Source organism: Cariama cristata, unplaced genomic scaffold (assembly GCF_000690535.1).
Source record: "Cariama cristata isolate BGI_N322 unplaced genomic scaffold, ASM69053v1 scaffold7744, whole genome shotgun sequence".
In the NCBI taxonomy this organism is placed as follows: Eukaryota; Metazoa; Chordata; class Aves; order Cariamiformes; family Cariamidae; genus Cariama; species Cariama cristata.
The window spans coordinates 36,917-49,704 of record NW_009612283.1 but is presented as its reverse complement, the minus strand read 5'-3'; the positions used below and the strand labels follow the sequence as shown (position 1 = coordinate 49,704).

The 12,788-nt window shown below is 35.0% G+C and overlaps 1 protein-coding gene across 1 annotated transcript in view; it reads left to right on the top strand.

The window, feature by feature from the left end:
- Nucleotides 1-567: 567 nt before the first annotated feature.
- Nucleotides 568-12,788, top strand: part of NBEA (neurobeachin) — a gene marked incomplete at both ends in the record, with an annotated part of 46,955 nt that continues 34,734 nt past the window's right edge. Inside the window, 3 exons of the mRNA XM_009698554.1 lie at nucleotides 568-676; nucleotides 3,126-3,278; nucleotides 4,054-4,222. Coding sequence (XP_009696856.1) covers nucleotides 568-676; nucleotides 3,126-3,278; nucleotides 4,054-4,222 — 431 coding nt within the window. The remainder of the gene's footprint in view (nucleotides 677-3,125; nucleotides 3,279-4,053; nucleotides 4,223-12,788) is intronic.

Below are 12,788 nucleotides of genomic sequence, written 5' to 3'. Positions count from 1 at the left end.
ATCCTGCTGTTGTTCCACAGTGGAACATGGTGGGCATCATTGCCCATGTGCATGTTCAGCCATTTTATGCCTCATTTCTATGGTAGTAGTGACTCTAGGGACTGAAAGTGTGGAATGACGATATATCTAGTGGCTGCAAATTTTGCTGTTTAGCATAGTTAGTCTGGATGGTAAAATGGTTGACAAGGCCCCTGCCTGCATCATTCTAGCACTGTCAGCTGGATCCCACTCATCATCTGCCTCTTCCAACTGCAAAACCTTTGGCTAGAAGTGCAAGCTGCCGGACTGGACATTTGAAACATGGGATGGTCCTGGTCAAATCAGGAGGTCTGACAAAATGATTTTGCACTTCTCTTTGTATATGAACTCCCACTCCTACTGTTGTAGTATGTGAGCGATCATTGGAGAAATTTGTCAACAGAGAAAGTAAGATTTGTATTCTTTCAAGGAATTGTTGACCACTTTAAGCCTGTTTCTGTTCACTTAATAGCTGGTGAATATTGAAAATGTAACAGATTGATTTTTCTACATTTCTATTCTGAAAAAATGCTTGTTCTTTACATGCAGTGCTACCCTATTGGCTTTCTTGGTTGAGCTTCTTAAGAGTTCAGTAGCCATGCAAGAACAAATGCTTGGTGGAAAAGGCTTTCTAGTCATTGGCTACCTCCTTGAAAAGGTACGTGTGGAGGTTTCTTGAATCTTTGTTCTTAGTATTTCTACTGTCATTGTGATATTTTCAATCACTTAGCTCAAAGGACTGGTGGAATAAAATATATTTGTGGTATAAGATATTTTTGATTTGTAATACTTGCAAGTTGTCTACAGGAGACTTTTCATCTTCCTTATCCACTTATATGCCAATACTCAAAGAATCAATCTTCTGGAGTTGATCCTGTTTGTCTCATTTATACTTTGACTTTAGATCTATTTGTGAATCACTTTAATGTATTTTCATTTGTGTTTCTCCAGTCTCTGTCCCCCAAACTCTCATTTAGAAAAGTTCCTTTGTTCCCAGTTTGTACAAGCATATCACAGACATGTCATAATTCAGGTTTTAATTTCTTTTTTTATGAGTATGTTGATAAAAATTTAGTTAATCCTCTGTGGCTGAGTTCTGAAATTGTTGAAATAGTTGTTCTGTTTTTTGAAGAAGAAAAACTGTGATTTCATTTCTGAAAGAAACAGTTGCAAAGGGCATTCCCTTCACTTGCTCATTTTCAGATATGATAAGCAGTTATCACAAAACTGAGGTTCAGTTCAGATGCTTCTCTGAGGAACATTACCTGCCTCCTGGCCCAAAGCCCTCATGAAACCCTGTTACTGTGGTTTTATAATCTGAGAACAAACTACTGTCAGCTGTCCTAAGTAATACTCTTACGATTGAATCTCATAGCTCTGACATTCTTGAATGTCTGCTACTGCATTTTTCATTAGCATGTGGTCAGTGTAACGATCATTTGAGAAGAAGTTATGACCAGAGCTTTGTGTTGTCCAATGGTGAAATTAAATAACGATAATCCCACCTTCAAAAACGTACTGAATTTTGAAGAAGAATGATAAATAGTTTCTCTCATTCTGCTCCCTATATTACTTTCAGCTAGGGAAATACATTCTTCACTGAAGTAATACCTAAAAGCAGATTATTTTCTGGGCTTCTATGCTTCTGGTTTTTTTTGTATTAAACAAGTGTGATTTAGAATGTCAAAGAACTAGTCTAAGGTGATTTTTTTGCAATAGTAGGTTTTCTTGTGACATAACCAGAATGAATTTACAAAGCTGTTAGCTCCAGTTCTGTAAGTTATATACAGGCAGGCCAGGGAGCCCTCATGGGGTTCCTTTCTCTTGAATAGAGCACTATGGTTTACGCACATTAAATACATCAATTTCGAATGTTGTACATGAAATTAAAAAAAAAGTTTGCATACTATTCTAATTAACACCTGCTACAAGCATTAAACTCACGGTATGTGAATATTTAAAGGATTTTGATTGATTTCTGTCACAACGCAATTCTTACAGCATATGCTGTTTTCTGGGTCTTTTTTATGGTATATTCTCCTTCACTGCAGGTTTTCAAAAGGATGTATTTTATTTTTTCAGTATATGCTTATATTCAGTTGGCACACATGGCTGGAAGAAATCCTTTTGTTTCCTAGCCAGGCTCAATTTTATTATTTGTAAATTATCTGCTGTTCATTTGCACGTGATCAAGTACTTCAGAGAGAAAGTTGTTGTTTTTTTCTGACTTGAACTTCAAAATAACATTTTTGCTCTCATTAGTTGCAGACTATTTATTGTGAATCATGATGTATAAGCCAAAGGAAACTTAGCATCCAGGCTGAACTTGTATTACTGACAAATGGACTTCACTTCTAAAAATAATAAATCTGCATATTCCTACACTCTACTTACAGCATTAAAAGTAATTGGAACATTTTGTAGAGAAGGCAAGGGAAAGGATGTTTAGTGGTTTTTCCTATTAGTTCATTTTGTTAACTTAGTATATAAAGAAGTTTGTCAAAGTCTGCATGCCATGTTACTGCATGGGAGCAGATCTCAACAGTGATTTTATAGCATAAACTATGAAACTGAAGGACTGTCTTAAAATTTGAGGAAACCTTGAACCCAGTCCTTCAAATACCTACTTATGTTTAAGAAACAAAGCAAATCTACCAGTAATATGTGTTTACATACTGAGACACCCAATTTCGGTAAGACACGTAATTAACTGAAGACGATTTAAGGGCTTCAGATGAAGATCTCAAGGCACTGTGCTGTAAAATGTAGAATCCTGACTGGATTATAGTAAAATGAAAACAAACAAACGAAACAGAAGAAACAAAAAAAAAAAAAAAAGGAAAAGGATTTAACCTCAGTTATTGATGAGTAATTTTTAACTTGTGAAATGTAGCCATTAGAAAGACTGTGAATGTTATTAGAAAGTATATGTTCCTGATAATTTTTTTCTTACTTTCTGCTCATTTTCAATGACGTAAAAACATATGAGGTTGCATGTACTTAGTAAAGATGAGGCTGGTGAAAATACCACTTCACATTTCTGATCTAAGTATATTAAGGAAGAAGGTTTTTCTTTATCTTTGTTCTTTGTGATTATTTTTCCTCAGTCATCTAGAGTTCATATAACCAGAGCAGTTCTGGAACAATTTTTGTCATTTGCAAAATATTTGGATGGATTGTCTCATGGAGCACCTCTACTGAAGCAATTATGTGATCACATCCTTTTTAATCCTGCTATCTGGATACATACCCCTGCAAAGGTAATTATATACTTGAATGATGTTACGACTCTCCTACAATGAAGTGAAATACTAGTCTTCTTTTATACCATTGTACCTAGATTTTTAATTTTTTTTATTTTAAAACATGGTAATAGCAAAGATTTTTTCAATCATGAAGTCTATACCCAGCTTAACTGTATTTTCCAATGTCTTTTATAAGTTCCTAAAAGCAGTTACATTCTTGCCTAAGGTTCTGGCTAATTCTATTAAAAGACTGTTTCTAGAAACCCAGTCCCTTTTTCAGTGGTTGCATTACATTGTTTTTCTAAAGATTAAGCATGAAAGTATGTATTTTTAATTGTAAGCAAAAGGTGAGATATCTTTTGTTACAGATTCACATAAGCTTTTATTTTAATTTAAATTATGCGTTTTGGTTTGGTAGAAACTATAAAGAGTTATCGTTCATCTCTGGTAATAATGAAGTGGTTATTTTCCTAAATGATCACAGATGAGTAATGTGGACCAAAGTGAAAAGTGGCATGGTCCTAAAATCTGAAAATACATACTTTTAGTATAAAAAGCTAGAATAGAAAACAAACCAGTACATTTATTTTGACTTAAATGATAGAAACTTTAGTTTGGAAGGGATCTCTGAAGGGCATTCCAGGTGTCAGTCCAGTCTCTGCCCTAACTAAAGTTGTAATTATTTTTTAGTTTTTTTTGTATCATATCCAAAGTAAATCCTAAAAAACCTAGACGTTAAGGTTACTAATACAGAACTTGCATTTATGTGGATATCTATTTCATTCTGCAGGTGCAGCTGTCTTTGTATACCTACTTGTCAGCTGAATTCATTGGAACTGCTACTATCTATAACACTATACGCAGAGTAGGAACTGTACTGCAGTTAATGCACACACTGAAATACTACTACTGGGTGGTTAATCCTGCTGATAGCAGTGGCATTACTCCTAAAGGATTGGGTAAGTACAATGCGTAAGAAAGAAAATATAAGTATTTATATAGAAAGATTTATGTTATAAATGTGTGAAAGCTCCTTGGATCTGTAGACAAGGAGGTAAGGAAATGGCAATAATTGGAACCAGTGGTCAACAGTAGAAGGACTATGCAAGTACTTTGTTGTATCATACACCTCTGTTGATAATTCCTTATGTTTGTATGTATTCCCAGATGATTCCAACTCTGGTTTTCACTCTCATAGACTGTACTTATGTGGGCATACTTTAGGAAACATATTAAAGTCACTGTTTTTTCTTCTTCTGTAACAAAGAGGAGTTGTTAAATGTATTTCATATGCCAGAGAAAGCTTTGTGGAGTTTGAATGATTGGTAGTGTTAAGTGACCTTGAAAACAGAGTGGAAACTTCTAGTTCTCACTGCTGAGATCTCTGAAGCTGTATTTCTAGTTTAATAATTTTTTTTTCTCTGCCCTTATAAAATAGAGATTGATTTAACTTTGCTTATAGTCATGCGCTTAACTCAGCTCAGGAAGCATTGAATGACAACTACAAAATACAGTAATGCATACCAGCTAAATGCTGCATATAACAGATGTGTATTAACCAGAACATCAAATCATTGTAATCCTGTACACTCCAGCTGTAATGTCATTACATTTAGTTGACTACTTGTGTAAAGCAGAGAGGATTTGGCTGAAAGTCTCTTAAAAAAATTAATTGATATAGAGGAACTTATTATCTTTATTCTGTAATTATTACTGTCATGCTGAGAAACTGAATAATTTGGGAATATTTTAGTGCTATCACATATCCAAATATTTAAGAATGTGACATATATAACATGTAAGTTATTGGATAATTCTTCATTTGTAAGTGAGCTGTATGCCTTCTTCATTTATTTATTATTTTTTAATAAATAAAAATGGAAGGAACAATTCTTGTCCTAGGTTAGGTATCCTAATGGACAGTGAAATTGTAACTTGTTGAGGCTCACAGAAAGAGCTACTGCTGGAGCTGGGATCTCATTTATAGTTCTTTCATAGTATAATAAATGAACAATATTCTTCAGAAAATTATTAAAATCTGCTTTAAAAATGCCTAACAAAAGCACACTGTTCTCTGTTCATTTGAATGAAAAGTTTGTAATATCAGATTATGAAAATTCACTGTGATGGTTAATTAGCTTGAAATTTTTGTCAGTGATAGAATGTATTTTCCACTTACAGTGATTTTGGTTTCCCTCTGCCCAAATAGAATTAAGTTCATTTTTTGTACCTACAATGAAGGTGTCTCCATCTGAGCTAGATGTCTACTGATTATAGACAGTGGAATGCAGGGTCAGTTGCCTGAATATGGGTTTCTAACATCATTTTAGTCTCTGTGGGGGATCCCACTTGCCTTTCAGAAGGATGCAGGTATCCTGTGCATCCTGCATCAAATCTGCTTGTTGTGTAGATGCTTTGGGTACCATATGACGTGTCAAATCACACTGATAAGTATGTTTAGGAAGCTGTGTCCTACCCCTAGTTGACAGAGCCTTGAGAACTAGTTAGTTTGAAAGGTAGTTGCTTTCTAGACTCCACTGACTATATTGATTAGATCTCCAGTGACTTCAGTGGGAGGGTTAGAAGCTAGTCTCACGTGTTGACAACTAGACTCTAGATGTCTGAAGTTAGGGTGAGCTGAATCCTACTCTGGGACTGACTTTATCCAGCTTCATGCTTTCAGAACTCAACTCTGTTGAGGGTTACACTGTTGTACTGCATAGGTACAGTTTTACTATCAGACAGGTTAACCGTATCTGAGCTCCGTGAGGAATAAGGATATTAAAAACTCAGCTGATCACCTTACAGTATGTACATTGTGTTTGTGACTGTTGAATAATCAGCTGTTGGGAGGTAAAGCTTCCAGGTGTCAACCATATTTACATCTAGACAGAGACCTGGAGAACTGCTCAACTAGTTTGAGACTGTAAGTTTGATCATATTGTCTACTTGTGATTGCTGTAATTCTTTTTGGGGTTTGGTTTTTTGTTGTTTGGTTGTTTTTTTTTTTTTAATTAAAGAATTCCTGTAGTTATCTGTCTTGATACTAGGACCTAACAACACTTTGAAAATGTATTGCATATTACAGACTTCCCTCTGGCTAGATTTGCTCTTTTGTGGAAACAGTGTGACATTTCTTTCTGTAGGAGGTATGGCTTGTTTTTATCTTGCCCAGATCTGTCTCTCTGCAGTTAGCTGTATTTTTGCAGTATTTGTATGTGTAATGCCAGTTGAATAGCTACAAAAAAATATATAATGTATTCATCAAAATCTGAACAGAAGGCATGGGGTACACAAGGACAGAAAATTAGGAATGAGAAATGAATCTGTTAAGTCTGAATTAGCATACATATGACTGTTGTACTTCCCTACCTTCTCTTTCATTCTTACCTATTTTAAGGATATAGTACATTCTCTTCTTATTTATATCAATTTCAGACAATATTCAGTTTTCCTCAGGAAGGCAATCAGGAAGGTCTCTGAAAGGCCATTATATAGTGCAAATTACTGGTTGTTTGGTGTAGCAGTATGACAACAAAAATTGCAATTACTAAGGCCTTACTGCAATAGTTGGGAAGGCGTTTGATAAACTGTGAGGCCATGCACATTTTCAAAATACATATTATTATCCACTATATCTGAATTTTCTCCTTTTTTTTTTCTTAAGTTAGATTTATAGATAAACTTGACTTTTTTAAAAGGTTAATCTCAACTTTATTCCTTATCCTCTTCCTTCCACCCTGTTGCTTAGACTGCAGAAAGTCCGATGTAATTGATACAACTAGATCTTTCCTGTCTGTAAAAATGGCTTTCCTTGTGTTGAGTTGAATGATTTGGTTTATCAGGGAGGAAGATCAGTGACATAGCAATGGGTGTGCAAATGGAATTTTCTCCATGCAAATCAACACTAGAACTTTTTTTGTTACTATTTCACAGGTAGCTTCTGCTTCTGACTAATACAGCTGTAATAACTGTGGTGATTTGCAAGCAAATGACTGTGGAAATATAATAATTGCTGAGGTGATGGGTTGCTAAATTTAATTTCGTATTAACTTAATACTAGTTTTTTATCAAATTCACATTAATTACTTTAAATTGATAAAATTTCTGAAAACTTTTCAAAATGTTTAATCACCTGGATATTATATCACTTTTCTTCACCAGATACTCTTTCTTTTAACATTAAGTGCAATCTGCCAATGAGATATGCAGGTCTCGCTTATTCAGGCTTTTAGTCTTAGAATACTATAAGTAGCTGTAGTTAATACACTTAATACTTTTTTTCTTTCCACCTCTGTTTTCAGCAACTCATTCCTAATATTTAAATAAAGTTATCTGTTCCAGGATTTTGGGTTTGTGTTGATTTCTATTAGCCTGCGTACAGCCACTTCTGCCACATGTAGCCGGCAAGTTTATCATTTGTTAAAATATAGAAAAATGTGTAAAAAGAATCATAGAATCATAGAATGGTTTGGGTTGGAAGGGACTTTAAAGCCCATCTTGTTCCAACCCCCTGCTCTGGGCAGGGACACCTTCCACCAGACCAGGTTGCTCAAAGCCCCATCCAACCTGGCCTTGAACACTCCAAGGCCCCATCCACCCTGGCCTTGACCACTCCCAGGGATGGGGCGTCCACAGCTGCTCTGGGCAACCTCTGCCACTACCTCACCACCTTCATCGGGAAGAATTTCTTCCTAGTATCTAATCTAAATCTTCCCTCTTTCAGTAAAGAAGTTTGTAAAAGTAAGAAACTTACACTGTAAAAATACAATTATGTGAATATTAGTTGCTGCATTTTAAGTAGCATTTGATATTTCAAAATGAAAGAAAAGAACCCATTGTCTGAGAACAGTAATTTTACTGTAAGAAACAGAAAAATGTCATAATGTGAGAAAATGGCATCAGAGGCAACTGAAGCTAAACTAATTTGGCATGAGACTTTTCAGATCTGAAGACGACTTTAATGGAAATCTTGCCAATATCCAAAATTTGACTGTATGTTCTTTCAAATACTGCTTTCAAATAATTTGCTGTCATGTTAGAAATTAAGCTCATTGATGCAGACATTTTAGTAGTGTGATGCTTTCTTGTATTCTAGGCATACCATTTTTTATGCAGAGATACTGAAAAACTTTTTAGTATTAGTCGTTTATTTTACTATTACTTGCAGTTACTCTGCTTCAAGGTTTTATTGCCTTCCCCTGTCTTAATAAAGCACAAAGTGGATGAGTTTTCTGTACTGATGATTTAGTATACTTTGTTTAAAGCTAAAGTGGCTCAATACTGAAGCCTCCCATTTGGCTAATGCTGTTTTCTTAAAAAATGAAAGTTTCCCCCTTGCTTCTCCTGGTATTCAGCTTATAAAATAGGATGTGTAAATGTTTTGAATTATTTAAAAGGGTCAGATATTTCTTTCAAATCTGCTTTTGCATCTTCTCTTTCACTATTGCTTTCCTGTTTCAAGGTGGTATTTCTTCTTGGATTCACGATACTAAATTTGTATTGTTTTGTTTCCTTATGAAGTATTAGAAACATTTTTTCAAAATGTATACTTATCAGCTTGCTTGATGATTATTCTTAGTAGGTTTTACATTTTAGATACAGATCCACATAGTGGAGGCAAGTTTTCTGTTTAAAATTATGAATTTTACTTTCGTTTTTTGTGTTGTGTTTGTTTTAAATTACCAGTTATAAATAGGTGACAGGACAAAAGTGACTTGTGTTTTATTAAAACCATATTAAAAGTAAACTTGTGAAATAATTCTAATGCCAGGAAGAGCAGAAAAAGTCAAACCAATATCCACAGGAAAGAATCTCTAAATGTTATTATATTTTACATTTTACACTTGAACTATGGTTGTAACTATTCTTTTGATTTGCCGCATGTGTGCCTTTAACATTTTGTTAAATCATACAGAATAAGATGTGAAGACAGAAGATCATAGGGTTGCCCAACAGTTGAAGCATCTAAAAACACAGTGAAGCAGGCAATTGAGTAAAGATTATTTAAAATTATGTTACTTCTTTCCATAATTATTTGCTCTTGTGGATTTTGGAAATGAATAAGAGGATAAGTGGGGAGAGATTTAACTCTTTACCTTACTATGGTAGGTGATGCATTTCAGTGAGAATACTTCTAGCTGCCGGAGACGTCTTAGCATTGTGTTAACAGACTTTGTTCTTCTTTGATGTTTTGTCTTTTCAGAATATATACTAGACTGATATTTAAAGAAAAAACAAGCTGTGGTTGTCTTTCAGAAGGGCAAAACACACATTTTTAATATCAAAGCAACAGAGAAAAATTTAAGCACGGTTTTTTATTTTCATCTTTGGATGTCTGCTAACTGTTACATAGTTTAATTTCTTTATTAACCTTTTTAAAGAAAAATAAAATATTAATGCACTTTAAAAAATAATCTCCATGTAGCTGAATTAATTTGATGTACAATTTCTGCAAATTTAAAAGAGAACTCATTAGAGCCCACCAGGATATTTATGCCTTGAAAAATCTTCATTGGAATTACTTACCAACTGAATGGCATTCTCTGAAAATACTGATGGACCAACAGTGGTGCAGTAATGAGAAAGCATAAAATGAAGGCAATAACAGAAAAATAAACTAAATATTGTGGAGTTTTTTTCTAAGAAAAAATAAATTAGGATAATTGGTGTTAACAGCGCTTAGAAGTGTAGTGTGCTAAATTGTAATTTTGGACCCTGTTGTGGAGCATCCCTATGAAATACTTGCAACTTCATTGTTGCATGAGAGAAATGTGCATTTAAGTTCCAGACTACTGAGTAGCGTAGTTCAGTCTTGAGCTGTTGGTCAAGCATTTCTTTTTCTCCATTAGCGTTTCCTGTGTGCTTCCCAACTCTTTGAACAGACCTTTATGAGCAGTATCTTGCTCCTGCTGGCAGTGCATGGTTGTTAATGTCCAAGTTACCTCATGTTAGAGTTTTCAAGAACATTTTTAATGTCCAATATTTTTGAGCATGAGCTAGAAAAGTGGGAATTATGAAAATTACTATGTTATAAGGAGAAAGTAACTATAGTTTTTCTTTTTGTGGACAGAAAAAGTTGCACAGAGTTATTTCAAGGGCTGGGTTAGAGTGGAACTCAGTTCTTATTAGCTTTACAACAGTAAGAAAAAGTAGGTCCTTCTGTGATACACATAACATGTAGTGTTACTTATGTATGTGTAAAGATCAGATTCTGCTGTTAGCATATTTTATTAATTTAAGGAGTATTTTCTACTCCTTTTTACATACTTTTTACAGTATTTTTCCATACTTTTTTACATACAAAAAGGCCACATGGAAGAATGTTGCATTTGGTTACTTGTGGAATTGATAACACAACATTTTATTTCCAAAGACAGGCATAGAAATCATTATTTCTGTTATTCAAAGCTCCCAATCAGTTTTTTACACCAGTACTGATTGTACTTTACTCTATGAATGTGTTTACTTATTCCCTCTTAATTAGCTCTGGTTTATGCCCCGATAATTGCTTTGTGCTGCAAGGATGAATTGGATAATTTTTTTTGCATTTATTTTTGTCTCGATAAAGCTGGCTAACTCTCACTATGAGTGTATATTAAAAAAAATCTGATGCAAATCATGTGCTGTCTGCAATACATACATACGCAAAGTATCTAAAAGCAGGAAATTATTTCATGACTGTCCTGGTTTTGGCTCGGATAGAGTTAATTTTCTTCCTGGTAGCTGGTACAGTGCTGTGTTTTGGGTTTAGTATGACAAAAGGGGCACAAGAAGCTGGGAGGGGGGACAGCCAGGACAGCTGACCCAAACTAACCAAAGGGCTATTCCATACCATAGAATGTCATGTCCAGTATAGAAACTGGGGCAAGTTGGCCGGGAGGTGCCGATCGCTGCTCAGGAATGGGCTGGGCATCAGTCAGCAGGTGGTGAGCAATTGTATTGTGCATCACTTGTTTTTCTTGGCTTTTATTTCTCTCTCCTCTTTGTTAATATTTTACTTCATTTCAATTATTAAATTGTTCTTATCTCAACCAATGGGTCTAACCTTTTTCCGATTCTCCTCCCCATCCCACCAGGGGTGGGAGAAGTGAGCAAGCAGCTGTGTGGTTCTTCGTTGCTGGCTGGGGTTAAACCATGACAGTGACTCATCCAGGTGTTGGAAAAGGGAGGCATCATTTCTCTTTGCCAATTAACAAGAATGTTCCTGTTTTGTATTAGGCACCTATGGTTGCTGTACCAGATCTTAAAAGCATTATTTTTGTTGTTGAGTTGGTTTGGGTTTGGTTTTAGTCTTTAGCAGTGCTGTTTATCAGTTTCTGAGCGATGGTGACACTGAATTCTCTACATCCAGTGATGGGCACAAAAATTACTAGACAATAAAGAAAACTGCTTTTCAATGTTTGAGTTGAAAAACAAGATCTATGTGTCTCTCTTTACCTCAGTATGTGTTTGTATAATGTATACTTTTAGTTATAACATAAATTATATCATTGTTTCGTCAATAATTCATTTTTTTTAAATAAATCTCCAACTAGTAATGAAACCAAGAAGTGTCATAACATAACAATTATAGTGGCAAATCTCTTCTATGTAGCTTTACAGCTTCCCACATTAATTTAATTCCATTCAATCTGTATCAGATGACTGTTGCATTACTGTTGCTACAGTCCTTTCTTCGACTCTTTGTAGCTGCCTACTGATTACGTAGCCTCCAGTTTCTCCAGCCTCTCTTATTTTTCTCTACCAGTCCTCTTTCAGTTCTTCAAAGTAATGAAGTGTTTTTGGTAGAGGCTGTCCCCTTTTTCCGAATCTAATGCAGTGAAGCTTCAGGACATAAGCAAAACACAAGGAATAAATAATACTGGAGGACTGATGGAAAAAGCACCATTTTGCCTGCTTGGCATATAACCTGCAGGCAACAAGTCCTTTAGTGTCTTTTGTGTGCTGAAGAACCATTTTCAGGGTTCTCACACATCTCCAGAGAAACTAGTGGGTATGTGAATAAGAAGTATGAAACTCGGGCATCTTTGAACAAGTTCTGAGTTATCTTGGGATATCTTCTTTTTATTTCCTCCTTAAAATTTCTATTACAGAAATGCTTTGCAGAGCTCCCCATTGCCTTAGTGTTCTGTTTTCTCTTTCCATAATTACAAAAATGTCTCAGTTTTTAGACCTGGTTTTCAGATATTGTCTGATATTGAATCCCAGTAAGGTGTAGGAGGGAAGAGGGTGTGCGAAGAAACAGATTTCTGTGATGCAGTTCAAGGAGTTGAGTCTGCATTGGAATTAGGGAAAAAAATAGCTGTTGGCTAGAAGCACACCATGGCCATAAAAACACATGCAATATTTAACGTAGTTGCATCTGGTACCAAAAGATCCAACTTATTTGTGTTTTTACAATGGGGAAATAGATGTTTCACGGTGCCATTAAAATGTATGAATATAAAACTATTCCTATATCTTTAAAGCCTATATGATAGATTTTTTACAACAATATCCTTACTGTTTTTAGACATGGTGGTG